Below are 24,451 nucleotides of genomic sequence, written 5' to 3' on the forward strand. Positions count from 1 at the left end.
CTGGAAAGTCCGCGGAATCGGCCTTTATCTCCTCTTCTCCTCATCCTCCTCCTTATGATCCTCAGGCTTCACCCTGTCTAAAATGAATTTCTCCAGCGGCAGTAGTGCGAATATCTCCACATACTCACCTTTCCAGATCTTCTCCCGCACCTCCAGTTTAAGGAAGAGGCCCCTCAAAACACACATAAACTTAGGTGGACGGCCATGTCTTGGTAGGTTTGCAGGTGTGCCATACTCTTTCCATTTTTGGATGATGGATTGCACAGAGCTCCGTGAGATGTTCAAAGCTGCGGAGATTTTGTTATAACCTAACCCTGCTTTATACTTCTTAGAAGAAACCCTGTTAGCCCTTGTACACACGGTCGGAGAATCCGTCGGAATGTGTCCTATCGGACCGTGTTGTCGGATAATCCGTGTGTGGTATGCATCGGACTGATTCTGTCGGAATATCCGTCGGACCCAATTTTCCAACTTGTTGGAAATATTTTCCGACCAACTGGTTCGATCGGACATACTCCGATCATGTGTAGAGAATTTTGATCGGACCAAGTGCCACGCATGCTCAGATCAAATTCCTACATCAATGCTATTGGCTACTAGCCTGAATGTAGTCCCATCGTAACAAAATTACATCATCATGTTCTGAATGATCAGATTTTTCGACAACTTTTGCCGCGTACACACGGGCGGACTGTATGGCGTACTTAGTCCGTCGAAACACATTTCAGCGGACAATCCGCTCGTGTGTGGGCTTCAGCGGACTTTTTTAGCGTGCTGTCCGGCGTACTAAGAATTTCGGATTTTTCGAAATTCTGTCCGTCGTACTTTGGTTTCAGCGGACAATCCGCTCGTCAGTATGCTAGTTCGACGGACTAAGTATGGCGCATGCCCAGAAAGGATTTACGTGGCGGAAGGGTGCTTTGCTGTGTATTGGACTTCCTATTTCTAGTCCCGTCGTACGTGCTGTACACGTCATCGCGCAAGCTTTCGACGGACTGTTTGGGTATCCGTGTGTGGTCAAGTCCGTTCAGTGGAAAGTACGACGGACTGTCCGTCGGATTGTATGACGGACTAAGTACGCCATACAGTCCGCTCGTGTGTACGCGGCATTAGTCCGACCGTGTGTATGCAACAGTTTCGGACAAGATCCGACGGACAAAATCCGACGGACAAAATCCGACGGACAAAATCCGACGGATTTGGTTGTCGAAATCTCCGACCGTGTGTACAAGGGCTTAGAGTCTGCAAAAGACTTGAGACTGGGGTGGAGGTTCACCTTCCAGTAGGACAACGACCCGAAACATCCAGCCAGAGCTACATTGGAATGGTTTAGATCAAAGCATATTCATGTGTTAGAATGGCCCAGTCACAGTTCAGACCTAAATCCCATTGAGTATCTGTGGCAAGACTTGAAAATTGCTGATCACAGACGCTCTCCATCCAATCTGGCAGAGCTTGAGATATTTTGCAAAGAAGAATGGGCAGAAATGTCCCTCTCTAGATGTGCAAAGCTGGTAGAGGCATCCCCAAAAAGACTCGCAGCTGTAATTGCAGAGAAAGGGGGTTCTACAAAGCATTGACTGTGGGGGGCGCTATACAAACGTACCCCCACACCTTTCACATATTTATTTGTAAAAAAAAAAAAATTGAAAACCATTTATCATTTTCCTTCCACTTCACAATTATGTGCCACTTTGTCTTGGTCTATCACATAATTTCCCCAAAAAATACATTCACGTTTTTGGATGTAACATGACAAAATGTGGAAAATGTCAAGGGGTATGAATACTTTTTCAAGGCACTGTAGTTTGCGTCAATCATGCTGCCCAGCGATATAATTCCTGTCAATCATAACATACAGCAATGTAGTCCATATCAATAATGATGTCTATCAATGCAGTCCACATTAATCATACCGTCCAGCAATGTAACTCATGACAATCATGGTGCCCACCAGTGTTATGCACACCAGTAATGGTGTCCAGCAATGCAATCCATATCAATCATGGTGAATCAAGTGCACCCAAATATTTCAGATGTTCAGTTCTATTTTTTTTTAGAACCAAATTTAGTAATGTTCAGAATTAAATAAATAGTTTCCTGAATTGTCATCAGTCTTGATCTTGATAGATATCAGTGAAGATTCAGAATACTGAATGCAGAGAACCGATTTCCACCTCCCTCACTGCTCACCCCTCCCTTCCATAAGACGAAGAATCGTGAAAGCCAACAGTCTTATCTCAACTGTCCTACAGGCAGCTGCCTTCCTACAACCTTCCTCACACCGCACGCACCTGTTCCTGGGGCGCATCAGTCCTAAAAGATATCCCTGGATGTAGGTCATGATACTGCGGCACCGAGAGGACGTAGTGTCAGCTTGGAGGGACTGAGAGAAAAACAGAAATCACCTAGTCCTTCTGAAAGGTAAATTGTCATTTACAGTTCTAAAATATGTTTCTCTCTGGAGTCTGTACCTCTTTTTTACATCAATAACAAGACTAAACTTTGGGGTACCCCACTAATAACATGGGACCTTGGCGTACACCACAAATAACATGGAACCTTGGGATACACCACAAATAACACTGAACCTTGGGATACACCACTAATAACACTGAACCTTGGGATACACCACAAATAACACTGAACCTTGGGATACACCACAAATAACACTGAACCTTGGGATACACCACAAATAACACTGAACCTTGGGATACACCACAAATAACACTGAACCTTGGGATACACCACTGATAACACTGAGCCTTGGAGTGCACCACTAATAACACTGATCCTTGGGGTACACCACTAATAACACAGAGCCTTGGGGTACACCACAAATAACACTGAACCTTGGGATACACCACAAATAACACTGAACCTTGGAGTACACCACTAATAACACTGAACCTTGGGATACACCACTAATAACACTGAGACTTGGAGTACACCACTAATAACACTGAACCTTGGGATACACCACTGATAACACTGAGCCTTGGAGTGCACCACTAATAACACTGATCCTTGGGGTACACCACTAATAACACAGAGCCTTGGAGTACACCACTAATAACACTGAGACTTGGAGTACACCACTAATAACACTGATCCTTGGGGTACACCACTAATAACACTGAGCCTTGGAGTACACCACTAATAACACTGAGACTTGGGGTACACCACTAATAACACAGAGCCTTGAGGTACACCACTGATGACACTGAACCTTGAGGTACACCACTAATAACACTGAACCTTGGGGTACACCACTGATAACACTGAGCCTTGGGGTACACCACTAATAACACAGAGCCTTGAGGTACACCACTAATAACACTGAACCTTGGGGTACACCACTGATAACACTGAGCCTTGGGGTACATAACTAATAACACAGAGCCTTGGGGTACACCACTAATAACACTGAGCCTTGGGGTACACCACTAATAATACTGAGCCTTGGGGTACACCACTCATAACACTGAACCTTAGGGTACACCACTCAAAACACTGAGCCTTGGGGTACACCACTCATAACACTGAACCTTGGGGTACACCACTAATAACACTGAACCTTGGGGTACACCACTAATAACACTGAGCCTTGGGGTACACAACTAATAACAATAAGCCTTGGGGTACACCACTAATAACACTGAACCTTGAGGTACACCACTAATAACACTGAGCCTCGGGGTACACCACTAATAACACTGAGCCTTGGGGTACACCACTAATAACACTGAGCCTTGGGGTACACAACTAATAACAATAAGCCTTGGGGTACACCACTAATAACACTGAACCTTGGGGTACACCACTAATAACACTGAACCTCGAGGTACACCACTAATAACACTGAGCCTCGGGGTACACCACTAATAACACTGAGCCTTGGGGTACACCACTAATAACAATGAGCCTTGGGGTACACCACTCATAACACTGAAACTTGGGGTACACCACTCATAACACTGAACCTTGGGGTACACCACTAATAACACTGAGCCTTGGGGTACACCACTAATAACACTGAACCTTGGGGTACACCACTAATAACACTGAACATTGGGGTACACCACTAATAACACTGAACCTCTGGGTGCACCACTAATAACACTTAACCTTGGGGTACACCACTCATAACACTGAACCTTGGGGTACGCCACTAATAACACTGAGCCTTGGGGTATGCCACTAATAACACTGAGCCTTGAGGTACACCACTAATAACACTGAACATTGGGGGTACACCACTAATAACACTGAGCCTTTGGGTACACCACTAATGACACTGAGCCTTGGGGTACACCATTAATAACACTGAGCCTTGGGGTACACCACTAATAACAATGAGCCTTGGGGTACACCACTAATAACACTGAGCCTTGGGGTCCATAACTAATAACAATGAGCCTTGGGGTACACCACTAATAACACTGAGCCTTGGGGTACACCACGAATAACACTGAACCTTGGGGTACACCTCTAAAAACATTGAACTATGGAGGACACCACTAATAGCACTGAACCTTGGGGTACACCACTAATAACACTGAGCCTTGGGGTACATAACTAATAACAATGAGCCTTGGGGTACACCACTAATAACACTGAGCCTTGGGGTACACCAATAATAACACTGAACCTTGGGGTACACCTCTAAAAACATTGAACTATGGAGGACACCACTAATAGCACTGAACCTAGGGGTACACCACTAATAACACTGAAATTTGGGGTACACCAGTAATAACAATGGACCAGTCCACCTAAGGGCCCCAGTCTTCCTCTTCTCTACGTTCCAGGAACCATTTCTGGTCTATATATATATCATTATAGAAGAGCTCCAGGCACACCGGGCCCCTAGGCTGGGTCGGAGGTGAGTGCAGTAACATGTATTAGTACGCTGCAAAGTTCGAGTCTTGGCTCGCCGTTCTCTGCACTAATTCCCTATTCCTAGAGTACCCAGCCAATCTGCTTTCTTAGTGTTGGATGATGCAGGGAGGGGTTAGAGCCTCTGTTAGAACAAAGTGTGTGTTTTTGTCGTGTTCTGGTGATAACTTGTGTGTCAGGCTGTGGCAAGATGTTTCTGGGCTGGGCACATCAGAGGCAGGAGAGCAAGATGCCTCAGGGGGGAAGGTGTGGAGTGTTTTGCTGGGTCGGATTCTTTCCGGCTGTCTCCTGCACTCTGCTGACTGTTCACACGATAAGATCAGCTCCTGATTTTATAATCATTGTAGCCCCAAAGTCCATATGATATGATGGTTATCCCTGCACTGTATCAAAATCTTTTAATAAGAAGAGAGGAAAGCCATCACATAGACAGCTGAGCTCCTTTGATTGAACTGTGTAGCGCCCTCTTGTGTACATAGTTGTGTAGTATAGACAGAGGATTGAGAAGCCTGGGTGCAAGTCAGAGGGTTTACTTTAGGTCAGGCTAGGGGGCTCTACAGGTCAGGCCTCTGGTACCTCCCCCTAGTTCTAGAAGCTTGGAGAAGTTTCTAGAAATTTGAGCCCAGAAGGCATACCTCCCAACATTTGAACTTCAGGGGCGATGTGTGCCGCCGGGAACCCGTGATCACTCCTCAGAGAGCCAGAATCGGGATCTTTCACTGTGCTGCGGTACGAGCAGCTCAGAGGCAGGAAGTTGGAGACAGAGGCTAGGGCGGAGCTAGGAGGTGGCCTACAAACTGCATCATCGGTTGCTAGGACGCCGGTGGTCCAAAAAACCAATGACAGTATTGAACATTGATGCTCTGCTCACAGTAATACTCACTTGGTGCAGTGTGTGAGAGCACACACTGCGCCATTGAGGATACCACCACTGATTGGAGCCCACTTGTTTTGGCACTGGGCTCCGGGACTCCAGCCCAGATCTGCGGGACCTCGGGACTCTCTGGATGGTCTCCCGAAATACAGGATGGTTAGGAGGCATGCAGAAGGTAGAGATCTGAACATTTATGGGAATCTGGCCAATCCCCAGACAGAAGGCCCTCGCAGGGTGCTTAGGTCAGCCCTTAAATATGGGGGAGCATGGCCAGCAGGTGAGTCGGGTAGAATGGGGATGGTTGAGGTTTTGCTATATAGCCTGGGTGGGGGCCTGTGGAAAGGGGGTTCTGCCTCCAGGCTGGCGGAAGGAGGAAATCTGAAAGAGGGAGCTCCACTGTCCTGCAGTCCTCCTGGGAAGGACAGCCTGCATAGCATGGAAAGGAACCAGCTCAGCAGAGGGCCCGAGAGCAGTTCTATCTAGTGCAGCAGAACGTGAGTACCTCTACACCTCCAGGGCCTATAAGGGAGTTCTTGGCAAGTCTTCAAGGGACAGTTTAGTGCTCACCAAATCCCTTGCTTTGGGATTAGATACCGTAGCCAGGTGGGCTGGTATTTTTCATTAGGGGGACCGGGAGCTCCTACAGGTTGGGACCTTGCTGAAAATCCACTCAAGGGATACCAGACTCCTAGGAGGGGATTACTTTGCAAAAGACTGTTGCTGTCAAGTATCTGTTCTTGCAGTGTGCCAGAGAAGGAAGTTGTCCTCATTTTGTTGTTCTTTGAGTCAAGTTAGGCATCCCTATCTACCTATCTTTACCCTATCCAAGTTGAAATCCCTAATAAATAATAAAAACCAAGCCCATGGAGAGCTGATCATTGATGAAGTTGGAAAAGCTAATCTCTGCTGACACCAGGAGAGCCGATCTCTGATGACACCAGGAGAGCTGACCTCTGATGACACCAGGAGAGCCGATCTCTGATGACACCAGGAGAGCCGATCTCTGATGACACCAGGAGAGCCGATCTCTGATGACACCAGGAGAGCTGACCTCTGATGACACCAGGAGAGCCGATCTCTGATGACACCAGGAGAGCCGATCTCTGATGACACCAGGAGAGCCGATCTCTGATGACACCAGGAGAGCCGATCTCTGATAACACCAGGAGAGCTGATCTCTGATGACACCAGGAGAGCCGACCTCTGCTGACACCAGGAGAGCCGATCTCTGATGACACCAGGAGAGCTGACCTCTGATGACACCAGGAGAGCCGATCTCTGATGACACCAGGAGAGCCGACCTCTGATGACACCAGGAGAGCCGATCTCTGATGACACCAGGAGAGCCGATCTCTGATGACACCAGGAGAGCCGATCTCTGATGACACCAGGAGAGCCGATCTCTGATAACACCAGGAGAGCTGATCTCTGATGACACCAGGAGAGCCGACCTCTGCTGACACCAGGAGAGCCGACCTCTGATGACACCAGGAGAGCCGATCTCTGCTGACACCAGGAGAGCCGATCTCTGATGACACCAGGAGAGCCGATCTCTGATGACACCAGGAGAGCCGATCTCTGATGACACCAGGAGAGCCGATCTCTGCTGACACCAGGAGAGCCGATCTCTGATTACACCAGGAGAGCCGATCTCTGATGACACCAGGAGAGTTGATCTCTGCTGACACCAGGAGAGCCGATCTCTGATGACACCAGGAGAGCCGATCTCTGATGGCACCAGGAGAGCCGATCTCTGCTGACACCAGGAGAGCCGATCTCTGATGACACCAGGAGAGCCGATCTCTGATTACACCAGGAGAGTTGATCTCTGCTGACACCAGGAGAGCCGATCTCTGATTACACCAGGAGAGCTGATCTCTGATGACACCAGGAGAGCTGATCTCTGCTGACACCAGGAGAGCCGATCTCTGATGACACCAGGAGAACCGATCTCTGATGACACCAGGAGAGCCGATCTCTGATGACACCAGGAGAGCTGATCTCTGCTGACACCAGGAGAGCCGATCTCTGATGACACCAGGAGAGCCGATCTCTGATGACACCAGGAGAGCCGATCTCTGATGACACAGGAGAGCTGATCTCTGATGACACCAGGAGAGCCGATCTCTGATGACACCAGGAGAGCCGACCTCTAATGACACCAGGAGAGCCGATCTCTGATGACACCAGGAGAGCCGATCTCTGATGACACCAGGAGAGCCGACCTCTGATGACACCAGGAGAGCCGATCTCTGATGACACCAGGAGAGCCGATCTCTGATGACACCAGGAGAGCCGATCTCTGATGACACTAGGAGAGCCGACCTCTGATGACACCAGGAGAGCCGATCTCTGATTACACCAGGAGAGCTGACCTCTGATGACACCAGGAGAGCTGACCTCTAATGACACCAGGAGAGCCGACCTCTGATGACACCAGGAGAGTTGATGTCTGATGACACCAGGAGAGCCGATCTCTGATGACACCAGGAGAGCCGATCTCTGATGACACCAGGAGAGCCGACCTCTGATGACACCAGGAGAGCCGACCTCTGATGACACCAGGAGAGCCGACCTCTGATGACACCAGGGGAGTTGATCTCTGATGACACCAGGAGAGCCGATCTATGATGACACCAGGAGAGCCGATCTCTGATGACACCAGGAGAGTTGATCTCTGATGACACCAGGAGAGCCGATCTCTGATGACACCAGGAGAGCCGACCTCTGATGACACCAGGAGAACCGATCTCTGATGACACCAGGAGAGCTGATCTCTGATGACACCAGGAGAGCCGACCTCTGATGACACCAGGAGAGCCGACCTCTGATGACACCAGGAGAGTTGATCTCTGATGGCACCAGGAGAGTTGATCTCTGATGACACCAGGAGAGCCGACCTCTGATGACACCAGGAGAGCCGATCTCTGATGACACCAGGAGAGCCGATCTCTGCTGACACCAGGAGAGCCGATCTCTGATGACACCAGGAGAGCCGACCTCTGATGACACCAGGAGAGCCGACCTCTGATGACACCAGGAGAGCCGACCTCTGATGACACCAGGAGAGTTGATCTCTGATGGCACCAGGAGAGTTGATCTCTGATGACACCAGGAGAGTTGATCTCTGATGGCACCGGGTAAAGCAAACCTGAACACCTAAGCCCAGTTATGTTACTTTGTCATGTATTATACAACTGTACATAACATTGTATCTGAGTAAATAGTTTTTTCAGTATAAATTTGGACCTTTATTTGGTGACATTGACCCTGATACTTATATAGGTCAAGCCCTGATCTAGCTATTTAATTTTTTCTTGTTCAATCTGTTTATTGAAAAGCAGGCGGAACATAAACATCGCTAAAGATGGTACAATTACAGTATAGATTGGGATTTGCACCCACTTCAGGTCCAATGTATAGCGTGACAGATCGGAACATCAACATGTAACAGTACCATATAAATTGCCTGTTATTGTCTGATGGGAATGGAATCAGGGGCACCAGGCCTTGTAAAGTTTGAGTAGTATAACCTAATAGGCACAAAGAGTCCAGTCAATCCAGGGGAACAGAGGCACAAAATAGGCCCAAGTAACATTCACCAGAGAGTAAAGAGAAACACGCCACGCACGCGGGAACAAGGTAGGTAAGGGAGTGGTCAGTCCCCTTCTCTTTTTCTTTTACATTTTCTATTTTCAGAACTTTTACCATTAATTTGAATGTATTTATAGTATTACAATCGACACAGGTTTACCTTCATACTTATACACTCTAAAAAGAAGTAAAGTGGAAAATAGATTTTGCCTTGGCTGTTCAGGGGAAAGTTGAGAGAAAAAGATCTACCCTTATTCTTATCCTATATTTAGAAGTTTTTTTGTAAATTTTTTGTATTTTAAATTTATTTAGAAATAGATGTTTTGTACTTTTTTTAAATTCTTTGTTTGGTAGGTGTCTTTTTTATTGTATTTTTTTTTTATTTTTATTGGAATGCATGTTTTTTTTTAACTCTTTATTAAGAAATTCATTTTTTATACTTTTTTTTGTATTTTTAATTCTTTATTTCATAGGTGTGTTTTTTCTAGTGCATTTTTTTATTTTTTGTTTGGAAGGTATGCTTTTTTGTTTTGTATTTTTATCTCCTTATTTAGAAATTGAATGCTTTATATTTCATTTTTGTAGTTTTTGTTCTTTTATTAGAAGGTGTGTTTTTTGTTTGTTTTCTTTTTGTTTTTTAGGTTGTATTTTTGTAATTTAACCCTGTATTTTGAAATAGCTTTTTTGTATTTTTTAATTCTTTACTAAGAAGTTTTTTTTCTATTGTATTTTTTATTCTTTATCAGATGTCTTTTTTGTATTGCATTTTTTTTATTCTTTATTTAGAAGGTGTCTTTTTGTTATATTGTATTTTTGCATATTTTATTCTTTATTTAGAAATCCGTGTTTTGTGGACTTTATCTTTGCATTTTTTTATTCTTTAGTAAGAAGATTTTTTGAACTTGTTTTTAAAATAATATTGAATTTTTAAACATCATGGGGATGAAAGTCCCCCCAGCCCCACCCCATCTAGAGCAATCAGGGGAAGAGTAGCTTGTTCAATCGAGCATAATTACTGGGGTGTATCAACTCCAAACTAGCTTCTCTAACACTTTTTTCTCTACAATTTCTTATAACTGTGAACAGGCTACCTACCTCTGAGCCCTTCCACTCCATGTCATTACTTGAATCTATACTGGCCCTATCACCCCAAATGGAGATGAGCGAGCTGGGGTTCAGTAGCAGATATGGCAGGTAGAGGTCAAGCATAAGCATAGTCAGTAAACAAGTCAACAGTCTGTAACAAGTGGTTGCATGTCGGGATCAAGTGGAAGTGTAGTCGAGAAACAAGCCAAAGTTTGGTAACAGGTGGTTGCAGGTCGGGATCAAGCAGAAGTGTAGCCGAGAAACAAGTCAAAGGTCGGTAACAAGTGGTTGCAGGTTGGGATCAAGCAGAAGTGTAGTCGAGAAACAAGTCAAAGGTCGGTAACAAGTGGTTGCAGGTCGGGATCAAGCGGTAGTGTAGTCGAGAAACAAGTCAAAAGGTCGGTAACAAGTGGTTGCAGGTCGGGATCAAGTGGTAGTGTAGTCGAGAAACAAGCCAAAGGTCAGTAACAAGTGATTGCAGGTCAGGATCAAGCGGTAGTGTAGTCGAGAAACGAGCCAAAGTTCAGTAACAAGTGATTGCAGGTCGGGGACAAGTGGAAGTGTAGTCAAGAAACAAGCCAAAGGTCGGTAACAAGTGGTTGCAGGTTGGGATCAAGCAGAAGTGTAGTCAAGAAACAATCCAAAGGTCGTTAACATATAGTAGTAAAGAAGTGGCTCCTTATGTAGTCAAGGGAGCAGTGATTGTTTGTTTTGGGCTGTTCAGGGTCTCACAGGACGGGAGTTTGTTTGCATCTCCCTGCCTCTGGAAGAAGTTTCCAGAGCTTATGGCAGATGGGAGATTATAGCCAACTTAAATATTTATCATCCTCCAGCCAATCCTAGAAGAGGAGCATCCAGTAGGGGGCTGGAAAGATGATACATAGTCTGAAGCCCTGGAAGGCCGAGTTCCTTCTCCCCAGGAGGGTTCCAGAGCTTGAGGGGCTGTTGCCCATGGTAGTCCATGGACTGTGCAGCTGTTCTGGAAGCCTCAGCAGTGTCAGGGTTGAGGGCCTGGATGGATCTCCTGAGAAGTTAATTGCAGGACCTCACCACAAGGACTGTCCCACTCACAGGACCATGCCCAGAGGAAGCTGGAAGGTGGGAGCTGTCTTGAGGACTTGTGTGTTATAACCCTGGATTGAGCCCTGTGACTGTGCAGTGTTCTGGAAATCGCATTGGCTACCAGTAGTTGTTCAATGGTTCAAGGTAATCAGATGCCAAAGAGACTTACCACATGGTCCCCAGCTGTAAGGCCTTAGACTGTCCAATATTCACAGTTACTTAAAGAAAGGACTGTCCTCTCGTTGATGCTACAGAGCATTTTGAAGTATACCATGCTCCAACCCCTCTCCTGTTTAAATTTGCCTCTGCTATCAGATAAGAACAAGCTATCACCAACGGTCCCTATGGGGGTAGCACTACACTTGCATCATCTCCCCCCAAAATAATGTACCCAAAGCATGAATTTACTGAAAGATACTCAATAAAGACTAAACATTGTCTTATTTCTGCTTTTCCTGTTCTTTAGATTTTCATATCTAGAAGACTAAAAGCCCATCCACCACTTCATCGGGACATGAATAGCTCAAAGCATTTCCTGTCGCCCTCTGCCCAGACTCCCACTTACCAATCACCCACTTACCAATCACCCTCTGGCCTATTTCCTCCATCCCTGACACCCACAAGCTCAATTTTACCTATCACCCCTCAAAGGGACACTGATAGCTCCCTGAAGTGTCTGATCAATGACCGAGACCTGCACCTGACGGACCATCTGGGGGACGGCTGCTTTGGGGTAGTCCGGAAAGGAGAATGGAGGATTTCCAGTGAAAAGACAGTGAGTATTTGTTTTACTTTTATCTTTGTTGATTCTCTGAGTTGACGGCTCCTCTGTCATGTTCTCAATCATTTCCTATATCTTTACAGGTGAACGTTGCAGTGAAAACCCTCCGTGCGGATGCCAGCTATGACCCTGCGGTCCTTCAGGATTTTCTGCAGGAAGTGAATGCAATGTATGCCCTGGATCACCCACATCTCATTCGACTCTACGGTGTGGTTCTTACACAGCCAATGAAAATGGTGAGTGGCTGACATTTGTTACAAACCAAGATGTAGACCCTCCTGCTTACCAGTCTATGGGGTAGTAGTGTTTTGCCTTCTCATAGGAGTTTGGAATTAGTTGCAAGCTACTGATGGAGGCAGGAGTGAGGCTGGAAGCTGCAAGTGCAGAGAAGGCACAGCAGAGACTCAGACTGTGAAAAGTTTGGGTGCATAAATAGTGAAGCAAAGATAGTGGGTGCTTCTGAGGCTGCAAGGCACATGAGGAAACACAGAGGCACTTAGCGGGTGCAGCGGTGGTATAACGTACCTGGTGGTGGAGCCTGAAATGTCGTGGAAGGTCTCTCTTGCAACCCTGGCTCTGGAGTCCCTGGTAAGGTGACAGGAAACGCTGGAGTGGAAGGTCTCTCTTGCAACCCTGGCTCTGGAGTCCCTGGTAAGGTGACAGGAAATGCTGGAGTGGAAGGTCTCTCTTGCAACCCTGGCTCTGGAGTCCCTGGTAAGGTGACAGGAAATGCTGGAGTGGAAGGTCTCTCTTGCAACCCTGGCTCTGGAGTCCCTGGTAAGTTGACAGGAAACGCTGGAGCTCAGAGTGACACAAGTGCCTGGTAAGTCTCTTACTGGCAGGTGCTGGTGTGCTTCTGGATTGCAGGCATATCAGGACTGGACACGTTGGTGGAGAAACAGGTGCCAGTGAAGGATGCAGATAGGGAAGTGCAGATGCAGTATAGGCATAAGACAGCGGTGGACAGTCCGGGTTGGCAACTGGTGAGCAAATCAGGTTCAAGCGGCAAGCCGAAGAGTAGTCAGAAGACAGGCCAGGATCAGTAACAGCAGAACAGATGAGCAGATGCAGCAGGCAGAAGTGTATTCCAGGGACAAGCCAAGGGTCAGTATGGGCAACATTCAGGCCGGATCAGGTCGAGTCAGAGGCAGGATCAAGTTGGCAACATTAACACAGGAATGTATTAGTCCAAACAGCACTGACACACTGCACTATGGCACTTTAAATAGCCCTTCTGAAGCCATTGCGTGCACCCGCTAACCGGCTATGGTGGAGCCTGAAATGTCGTGGAAGGTCTCTCTTGCAACCCTGGCTCTGGAGTCCCTGGTAAGGTGACAGGAAATGCTGGAGTGGAAGGTCTCTCTTGCAACCCTGGCTCTGGAGTCCTTGGTAAGGTGACAGGAAATGCTGGAGTGGAAGGTCTCTCTTGCAACCCTGGCTCTGGAGTCCTTGGTAAGGTGACAGGAAATGCTGGAGTGGAAGGTCTCTCTTGCAACCCTGGCTCTGGAGTCCTTGGTAAGGTGACAGGAAACGCTGGAGTGGAAGGTCTCTCTTGCAACCCTGGCTCTGGAGTCCCTGGTAAGGTGGCAGGAAAAGCTGGAGTGGAAGGTCTCTCTTGCAACCCTGGCTCTGGAGTCCCTGGTAAGTTGACAGGAAACGCTGGAGCTCAGAGTGACACAAGTGCCTGGTAAGTCTCTTACTGGCAGGTGCCGGTGTGCTTCTGGAATGCAGGCATAACAGGACTGGACACGTTGGTGGAGGAACAGGAGCCAGTGAAGGATTCAGATAGGGAAGTGCAGATGCAGTATAGGCATAAGACAGCGGTGGACAGTCCGGGTTGGCAACTGGTGAGCAAATCAGGTTCAAGCGGCAAGCCGAAGAGTAGTCAGAAGACAGGCCAGGATCAGTAACAGCAGAACAGATGAGCAGATGCAGCAGGCAGAAGTGTATTCCAGGGACAAGCCAAGGGTTGGTATGGGCGACATTCAGGCAGGATCAGGTCGAGTCAGAGGCAGGATCAGGTCGGCAACATTAACACGGGAATGTATTAGTCCAAACAGCACTGGCACACTGCACTATGGCACTTTAAATAGCCCTTCTGGAGCCATTACGTGCACCCGCTAACAGGCTATGGGCAGGATTTCTCAGGTTTGTGTGTCTGTGTGCACAAATGTTCCTTTCCTGACAGGTGGCTGCACAAGGACCAGGTTTGGGTGCAGGGGCAGTGTTGTGGCTGCAATGGAGACTTTAGAGTGCAGGTGCACTCAAAAAAAACATATATATATCCTGGTTAGGGCAACTGTTGAAGAGCAAATTTCATCTACACAAAAAGGGTATCACGAAAGAAGGGAGATATGTGTGTCCTTCTGCCTTGCAGGGTGGCACAGAAGAACGTTATGAGTCTGTCCCTCGTGCCCCGGACTGGTTACGGAGGTAGGATATGTATAACATTCTAATAAGGACATTCTGTCTTTCTTTCTTGTATCTCAGGTTACAGAGTTGGCACCTCTCGGATCCTTACTCAGTCATCTGCACTCCTATAATGGGGTGTATTCTCTGCAGCTCCTGTGGTCATATTCCATCCAGATTGCCTCTGGGATGAGCTACCTTGAGACCCAAAATTTCATCCACAGGGACCTGGCAACTCGGAATGTATTGGTGATCAGTGAACAGATGGTAAAGATTGGGGATTTTGGATTGACAAGGCTTTTGGCGACAAATGATGATCATTACACCATGTCTCCTCGCCGAAAGATACCCTTTGCATGGTAAGGGTGGGATTCAGTACATTTTTGGGTCATAGAATGAAGGACCTATCCTTTGTTGTAAGGAGTAAGATGTTAACCAAATCTAAGGTTGGGTTATGTTTGGAAAGTCATAAACACAGATGAGTCCATTATTTTCCCTCTGTGTGGTAGGTGTGCTCCGGAGAGCTTGAAGTTTGGCAACTTTTCACACGCAAGTGATGTCTGGATGTTCGGGGTCACCATGTGGGAGATGTTCACCTATGGACAGGAACCCTGGTTTGGCCTAAATGGGAGACAGGTAATGGATCGATCCTGTAGAGTGCCACCAATCAATAGACATGTGCCATTTGTTTCACTACGAATCATAATTCAGCCGAGATTTTTGTTATATGGAGATTTCCAAATCACAGAAGTAACCAATTTTAATGAATCTGAAATAAATTATAACAAAACAAATTATCCAAATTCGAAAATGAATTTGAAATGGAAATATACTGCAATAAATACAGTAAAAGTAAAATAAGATGATGATTCCTGCTTTATAGAATAGAATATAAAGGAATAGAGTAGAATGGAAATTGAATGAAAGATCCATCAAGGGTTTTCTTAGCTGTGGGAATATGATCGAAAAAGAATAGCAAATGATTTCCATAAAAAAAAATGTATTTATTTGTTTGTATCATAGTATCAAAATGCTATTAATACAATGACATTGGAGTCGTAAAAAGCCATTCTGGCCTTTACATATAAAAACATAACTCATCAACAATAGGAAAAATACACATGAACTCAAGTTATATAAAACCATTAGGCTTGTGTGGAGTTTCACATAGTACCCATACGCATTTCGACCAATTAGGTTAGGGGTCTTCTTCAGGGGAATTTTTTTCAATGCGAGAGAAACATAAATTTATGAATTTTTAAATTCATCATTATTTTACGTAGTCGCTATATTCTATTGAAATGGAGTTGTATATGTTTACCACTTCCTGATGAGAAGGATGTATTCCATAGCCAAGCAAATTACTGTTCATCTAAATCCAGATGATCCCCTGAGGTCCTCACATTGATCTCCAGTCCTCCACGAAAGAAGCCCCACATCCACCAAACTTGCAAGAAGTCACCCCTCACAACAAATGCTGATGATCCCTTGAGGTCCTCACATTGATCTCCAGTCCTCCACAAAAGAAGCCCCACCTCCGTACAACTTGCAAGAAGTCACCCCTCGGTGATGGAGTTGTAAAAAGCAATTCTGGCCTTGACATATAAAACCATAACTCATCAACAATAGGAAAAATACACATGAACTCAAGTTATATAAAACCATTAGGCTTGTGTGGAGTTTCACATAGTATCCCTACGCGTTTCGGCCAATTAGGTTAGGGGTCTTCTTCAGGGGGAATTTTTCTATACGAGAGAAACACAAATTTATGAATTATAAATACATCATTATTTTACGTAGTCACTATATTCTATTGAAATGGAGTTGTATATGTTTACCACTTCCTGATGAGAAGGATGCATTCCATAGCCAAGCAAATTGTTGTTCATATAAAAACACAACAAATCCTGATGATCCCGTGAGGTCCTCACATTGATCTCCAGTCCTCCACAAAAGAAGCCCCACCTCCACACAACTTGCAAGAAGTCACTCCTCACAATAAATCCAGATGATCCTTTGAGGTCCTCACATTGATCTCCAGTCCTCCACGAAAGAAGCCCCACTTCCACACAACTTGCGAGAAGTCACCCCTCAATTGGGACTGGGAAACAGGTTGGGGTGGGGCACGGGGGGCACTTTCAATTTCCTAAATTGCAAAATTCAAGGTTTAATTTGGCTTATTAGAACTCTCATAAGGTGCTAAAGACAGACCGTTTGGGGCCTCATAATGTATGTACAGTGGTAGCAGTACAGTATCAGGTTATGCCGTGTACACACGAGCGCAATGTCCGACAGAAAAAGTCACACGGGAGCTTCTCATCATGTATTTCGATCGTTGTCTATGCCCCATCGGACTTTTTCTGTTGAAAATTCTGACGGACCTAGAAAAGAGAACATGCTCTAAATTTTTCAGACGGAACCAATTCCTATTGTGAAAACCGCTCCTCTGTATGCTGTTCCGACGGACCAAAAACGACCCATGCTCTGAAGCAAGTACTAGACGGAAGCTATTGGCTACTGGCTATTGAACTTCCTTTTTCCAGTCCCGTCGTACGTGTTGTACGTCACCGCGTTCTTGACGGTCGGGCTTTGGTGTGATCGTGTGTAGGCGAGACAGTTTCAGCGGAAATAAATACATCATTATTTTACGTAGTCCCTATATTCTATTGAAATGGAGTTGTATATGTTTACCACTTCTTGATGAGAAAGATGCATTCCATAGCATGCATGCCTGGGGCTTTGGGGTCATGCGGACAGGTTGTCCCGCTCTCCCTGTTGGCTCCAATGCCTGGATCTTGGTATGCGACCACCCTGCCCTCTTTCAAGATGGCAACGGCGGTCTTTGGTTCTGCTGTGGGTCTTGAACCAGGCAAGAGCTACGCACTGGATGGGGTACTAGTGTAGGCAGTGCGTTCTTTCACGTGGGGAGTACATAGGGCGGTTTGGTAGGTCATTTGGCCCTGTTGGTACTACCCTTTGTTTCTTTCCCTGGATGGGGCAGTTGGACTGGTAAGGATGCCACAGCCTTGTGTTCATTCAGGGGCTGGATTTCACTACACACTATCTCTGTTCCTCTGAGGTTTTTTTTTTTTTTCCATCTCCTATATTTCTTCACAGATATAACATTGCTGATGCGGGGGCTGGGGGGGGGGTGCAAGTAGCTGGTCTTGCCTATGGTGCAAAATAGTCTAGCACCGGCCCTGGGTAACTGTCTCCATTTCTCCAGATTTTAGCTGCAATTGAAAGAGGCGCTGAGCGGCTGGAGTGCCCCGAAGACTGTCCTCATGCTTTGTACAATGTGATGTTGAAATGTTGGGCGTACATACCGAAAGAGAGGCCAAATTTTGCCTCTCTCATCAGCCTTCTTCAAGAGGTGAGTGACCTGACAACTGTACCGAAGAGATCTGTCTCACATACTGTATTGTCTTCGTATTGGAAAGGACTGTCTCCAATATTGTCCTGTAGTGTATCCTCTGATGGATCCATGGGGAGCTGATGTTTGGATTCAGAAGATTCATCTCAGCTATTGCTCTGTGCACTGATCTGCAATGGATTTAGAAAGACTATTACCATGTTTGCCCTCTACTCCTAACTTTCATGGGTCCTAAAAGTCCGTCTTTAACATGTAAATTGCACTTAGGACATCTGTATCCAATATTGCCCTTCACCCTGACTTGTGATGGATCTAGGAGGACTCTTACCATTTTTGAACTCTTCTCCTAGTCTTCATGGGTCCTGGTGGTCTGTCTTAAACATTGTCCTGTGCTCTCCTCTGTCATGGGTCTAGAACCGTGATTCTCAACCAGGGTTCTATGGAACCCTAGGGTTCCTCCAGTGGTTTCTAGGAGTTCCTTCAGCATTGGGCAATTTCTGCCTCTCAGAAAAGTTCTCACTCAATTACTGAAAATGGGTCACAGGAGTGCAGAAAGAGTTGCACTGCTGTGATACACAGGATGAGTACAGCCAAATGAGCTTTGGATGTACTTCCCCTTGAAGGTAGCCTATGTTCACCCATTATTATAGGCTATTACTATAATGGAGAGCATTATGGAGAAGGAAACATTGCCCACCTCTACTGAGATACTGATGCTATGCTGCGCCCTTTTCCTCCAGCCAGCAAGGGGAGAGCTAAAGCAAAGACTTTGATGCAGAGCAGTGGTGGTATTTTTTTTTTTGGGGGGGTGGGCAAACAATGCACCCACAGCCCCTCCTGGTTGGGTCCCCTGCACCCCCTGCCCCCGATCAGTCACCAGCCCCTTACTTACCCCATCTAAGTCATGTGAAGCACTTCCTCCAGGCAGCGGATTCGCCTGTGTCTCCTCCACGGCTTCATGGCGGCTTCTGCCTTGCGTCTCCTCCCTCCTCCTTCCCGGCGGCCAACAGGATCACTTCTCCTCTCGGCCAGTCGGGCCCAATTGGCCGGGAGGAGACTCAGGAACACAATAGCCAATATTAATTTGCTTATGTCACACAACTGGGTGGGCTCAGGGCGCAGTGTTTACTTTGTATGCTAAATTGTATTATCACCATTGTTAATCTCTTTTATGCTTGAATTGTTACCAACCAGATTGGGTGACAATATATTAAGTTTGCCTTTACTAACTGGTTTTGTTGCCTGTTCTTTTGATATAGTAATACTACTGGGAACCAAGTATTGCCTTCAGTGAATTCCTGTGATATTGTATGTTTGTATACTACAACCTGGTGTATCAGAGGGGTTGAGGTTCTTGAAAAGGACAGAGGATCCATCCTAATCAGCGGCTCCTACAAGGGAAACGCTTCACCGATGAATGAGAGCTGCACTCTGACCTCTGCCCTTCCAAGTAATTTATTCAAGTATCCACAGTATAGCTACAGCCATCGTGTTTCCACTGCAGAACCACCTGTTTCCCCAACAAATGGACATTTGATGACAAAACCCGTTAAAGAGGTGGTAGTCAGTGGCGTAACTAGAACCTCCAGGGCCCTGATGCAAGAAACCATGAAGGGCCCCCTTGAACCTGGCCCTTCCCTCCGAGTCCAGCGGTGGAACTCCAGGGCGTGGTCACAGGTATGACCTTTGTGAGCCCTGTAGTTCCACCACAGAAGAGATGAGGTCCTTTTCTCCAGGGCAGATGAAGTTACTGCCCCCAGGTGAGAAGGGGTCCCTGTCCCCACGTGAAAAGGGGTCCCTGTCCCCAGGGGAAGATGGAGGGGATATGTAATGGTGTATGGGGGATGGGGTCCTCTCACTCACCATGACCAAGCTGTAGGCCGCGCACTCATCCATGTTGGCCTGGGCTCCATCCAGTGTGCTGGACGGGCGATCAGCATATCTCTCAGAAAGACCTTTCATCATCTGTGTATGACGGGGGAGGAGGGGGGCTGGCAGACAAGCCTGCAGTGTCCTCCGGCAAGCCGGCTCTCATAGGGCTGCACTGCATCTGTGTGCTTAAAGTTTGTTTACCCGGGAGAAGTATGCAGTGCAGAGTGGGCCAGACTCGGGGGGGCGGGACTCTGGCTGGGGAGAACAGACATCGGACTGAGCGGCAATGCATGGAACAGGAGAGGGGTACTCTGAGGAGCCGGCTGAGGACACAGGTCATGTGGGGAATGCACAACTAAAGAGCAGCCAGTGCGATAGTCGAGCATGGAGCTCTGCTAGTCACCCTCCACCTCCAGCCACCCATGTGCATGGTGCACTGGTACCCCTAGCTGCCTATGCTGCTGCCGGCCATATGTAGAGGGGGCTGCATGGGCCCCCTGCAGCACAGGGCCCGGTTGTGGTTGCGACTGCTGCACCCCCTATAGTTACGCCCCTGGTGGTAGTCCTGGGGTGAGGCCACTATTGGCTGTAGCTATACTGTGGATGTTTGAATAAATTCTCGTTAATTTATCTAATTTCAAAGAGGTCTTTCATCTGTATTTTCGAGCTTACACTAAATATGATGATCTGAGATGTTACTTATAAAGAAACGGCAACCAGATTGTCATCTGTTGTTAGTCCATTATTTGATAGACGACTTCTTCCTCCATCAGGTGAAACCTCTGGAGGTTAAGCTTCTTAAGGAAGTTAGCAATCCTAACTGTCCGCCCCTGAATGCCGGGGATGTTGTCACCATCATTGAGGCCAGGTAAGAAAAACTGTTCTCAACGTCCATATACAACCGCCAACCATTCATCTCCCATCATACACAGTTCATAACTGGTCATCATGTATCTTCTGCCATTAATTATCTGTTTTTCATCAATTAACATCCACCATCAATATTTCCTTACCCCTTGCTGATCAGTCTTTATCCATCTATCTTTACCACTTGTTGCTTCTGTTTACCATTCATTATACATTATCCTTCTACTTGATTTGGAGGAGGCCATGCCAGCAACAGGCAAATCAATCCAGACTTTATTTTACTTTGCCATAGACCAGGGGACTCCAAATTTTCCAAACAAAGGGCCAGTTTATAATCCTTCAGACTTTGGAGAGGCTGGACTGTGGCCAATACGAGTAGAAACTCCTTGGTGTCAGTGGGAAAAATAGTGCCCCATCATTGGTGTCAGTGGAAGGGATAGTGCCCCATCATTGGTGTTAGTGGAAGGAATAGTGCCCCATCACTGTTGTTATTGGGAGGAATAGTGCCCCGTCATTGGTCTCAGTCGGAGGAATTGTGCACCATTGTTGGTGTTCATTAGAGGACTAGTGCCTCCTTGTTGGTGTCAGTGGGAGAAATAGTGCCCCAATCATTCATTTCCATGAGTGGAATAGTGCTCCATCATTGGCATCAGTGGGAGGAATCGTGTCCAATCATTGGTGTCAGTAGGAGGAATAGTGCCCCTTCATTGGTATCAGTGGGAGGAATAGTGCCCCTTCATTGGTATCAGTGGGAGGAAAAGTGCTCCATCATTGGTATCAGTGGAAGGAATAGTGCCCCATCATTGACATTAGTGGGAGGAATAGTGCCTATCATTGACATTAGTGGGAGGGATAGTGGCCCATCATTGGTATCAGTGGGAGGAATAGTGCCCATCATTGGCATTAGTGGGAGGAATAGTGGCCCATCATTGATTTCAGTGGGAGGAATAGTGCCCATCATTGGCATTAGTGGGAGGAATAGTGCTCATCATTGGTATCAGTGGGAGGAATAGTGCCCCTTCATTGGTATCAGTGGGAGGAAAAGTGCCCCTTTATTGGTATCAGTGGGAGGAAAAGTGCTCCATCATTGGTATCAGTGGGAGTAATAGTGTCCCATCATTGACATTAGTGGGAGGAATAGTGGCTCATCATTTGTATCAGTGAGAGGAATAGTGCCCATCATTGGTATCAGTGGGAGGAATAGTGTCCCATCATTGGTATCAGTGGGAGGAATAGTGTCCCATCATTGGTGTCAGTGGGAGGAATAGTGTCCCATCATTGGAATCAGAGGAAGGAATAGTGTCCCATCATTGGTATCAGTGGGAGGAATAGTGTCCCATCATTGGTGTCAGTGGGAGGAATAGTGTCCCATCATTGGTATCAGTGGGAGGAATAGTGTCCCATCATTGGTGTCAGTGGGAGGAATAGTGTCCCATCATTGGAATCAGTGGAAGGAATAGTGTCCCATCATTGGTATCAGTGGGAGGAATAGTGCCCCATCATTGGTATCAGAGGAAGGAATAGTGTCCCATCATTGGTATCAGTGAGAAGAATAGTGTCCCATCATTGGTATCAGAGGAAGGAATAGTGTCCCATCATTGGTATCAGAGGAAGGAATAGTGTCCCATCATTGGTATCAGTGGGAGGAATTGTGCTCCAACCCACTGTTGGTATCAGTGGAATTATCCTCCATTGTTAATGTCAGTGGGAGGAATAGTGCCCCAAGGGCCTGATAAAAGCAAACAAAGGGGCACCATTTGGGGAACACTGCCATAGTCTCTAGTTTGTCATAAATGGATTCCTAATGCCGCATACACACGAGCGGACTTTTCAACATCCAAAGTCCGACGGAATGATTCCGTCAGACTATTCGATCGTGTGTGGGCTGCAACAGACTTTTGATTCGCAAAAGTCTGACGGACTTTAGAAATGGAACATGCTTCAAATTTTTCCGACGGAACTCCGTCGGACCCGAACCCTCCGAAAAATTCGCTCGTGTGTATGCTATGCTAAACCAACGCTAGGGCAGCTATTGGCTACTGGCTATGAACTTCCTTATTCGAGTCCAGTCGTACGTCATCATGTTCGAATCCGTCGGAGTTTGGTGTGATTGTGTGTGGCCAAGTCCGCTCAGTCGAAAAGTCCGTCAGAACTCTGTCGGAACTCCAGCAGAACTCCGGCAGAACTCCTTCGGAAGTCTGTCGGACATAAGTCCTCTTGTGTGTACGGGGCTTTAGTGTTCCTGGAATTGAATCCCGGGCTTGATCCTCCATTATTAAGATGCCCAGATCAGATGGCAATATATATATATATACACACATATTATATATATATATATATATATATATATATATATATATATATATATATACACAGTATCTCACAAAAGTAAGTACACCCCTCACATTTTTGTAAACCTTTTCTTCTATCTTTTTCATGTGACAACACTGAAGAAATGACACTTGTCTACAATGTAATGTAGTGAGTGTACAGCTTGTATAACAGTGTAAATTTGCTCTCCCCTCAAAATAACTCAACACACAGCCATTAATGTCTAAACCGCTGGCAACAAAAGCCAGTACACCCCTAAGTGAAAATGTCCAAAATTGGGCCAAAAGTGTCAATATTTTGTGTGCCCACCATTATTTTCCAGCGCTGCCTTAACCCTCTTGGGCAGGGAGGTCACCAGAGCTTCACAGGTTGTCACTGGAGTCCTCTCCCAGTCCTCCATGACGACATCACAGAGCTGGTGGATGTTAGAGACCTTGCGCTTCTCTACCTTCTGTTTGAGGATGCCCCACAGATGCTCAATAGGGTTTAGGTCTGGAGACATGCTTGGCCAGTCCATCACCTTTACCCTCAGCTTCTTTAGCAAGGCAGTGGTCATCTTGGAGGTGTGTTTGGGGTCATTATCATGTTGGAATACTGTCCTGAGGCCCAGTCCCTGAAGGGAGGGGATCATGCTTTGCTTGCAGTCCAACCAGAAGTAACGGTTCTACCAGCCGGAGAACCTGTCATGGTCGGGGTAGAGGGAAAGCTGTCGCCACCACGGGATCTTGTTACCAGGAACCACTGTGAGTAGCTGAAGTAAGTACCAGAGCGGTCTTCTCACCAGCCGGGGACGGTGAAGCAGTGTGAAACTTCAGCAAGTGCCAAACCAGGGACCTAGCCAGTGGAGGTGATGCTTGCAGAGCATTATTGTGTGCCAAGCCAGGGAACAAGTAGGCCAGCGGGGTGATGCTTGTGGAGTCTCTGGAAGTGCCAAGCTAGGGACCCAGCAAGGACGCAGGGGTGAGGGAGATACTGACTGAGAAGATTGGAAGAGCTCAGGAGGTCCAGTGGTGAGTGGATCTAGTAGTCTAGTGTAATGCCTTGTACACACGGTTGGAAATTCCGACAGAAAAGGTCTGATCGGATTATATTGTCAGAAAATCCGATCGTGTGTGGGCTCTATCTGACTTTTTCCTTTTGGAAATTCCGACGGAAAAAATTTGAGAGCAGGATCTCAAATTTTCCAACAAAAAAATCCGATCTGACTTTTTCCGATCGTTTGTCGAGAATTCCGATCGGACAAAGTGCCACACATGTCAGATCAAATTACGAGACCAAAGCTATTTGTTACTAGCCTGAACGT

The 24,451-nt window shown here is 46.6% G+C and overlaps 1 protein-coding gene across 1 annotated transcript in view; it reads left to right on the top strand.

Moving 5' to 3' along the window:
• The first annotated feature begins 2,232 nt into the window (after positions 1-2,232).
• LOC143981432 (activated CDC42 kinase 1-like) overlaps positions 2,233-24,451 on the top strand; it is a 29,641-nt gene continuing 7,422 nt past the window's right edge. The window contains exons 1-7 of the mRNA XM_077479266.1: positions 2,233-2,424; positions 11,982-12,290; positions 12,380-12,532; positions 14,787-15,064; positions 15,215-15,341; positions 17,932-18,078; positions 20,724-20,818. Of these exons, the coding sequence (XP_077335392.1) occupies positions 12,030-12,290; positions 12,380-12,532; positions 14,787-15,064; positions 15,215-15,341; positions 17,932-18,078; positions 20,724-20,818 (1,061 nt within the window). The 5' untranslated portion in view covers positions 2,233-2,424; positions 11,982-12,029. The remainder of the gene's footprint in view (positions 2,425-11,981; positions 12,291-12,379; positions 12,533-14,786; positions 15,065-15,214; positions 15,342-17,931; positions 18,079-20,723; positions 20,819-24,451) is intronic.

The sequence above is a fragment of the Lithobates pipiens genome, unplaced genomic scaffold (assembly GCF_037356315.1).
Source record: "Lithobates pipiens isolate NorthernLeopardFrog02 unplaced genomic scaffold, aLitPip1_a1.2 Scaffold_157, whole genome shotgun sequence".
NCBI lineage: Eukaryota > Metazoa > Chordata > Amphibia > Anura > Ranidae > Lithobates > Lithobates pipiens.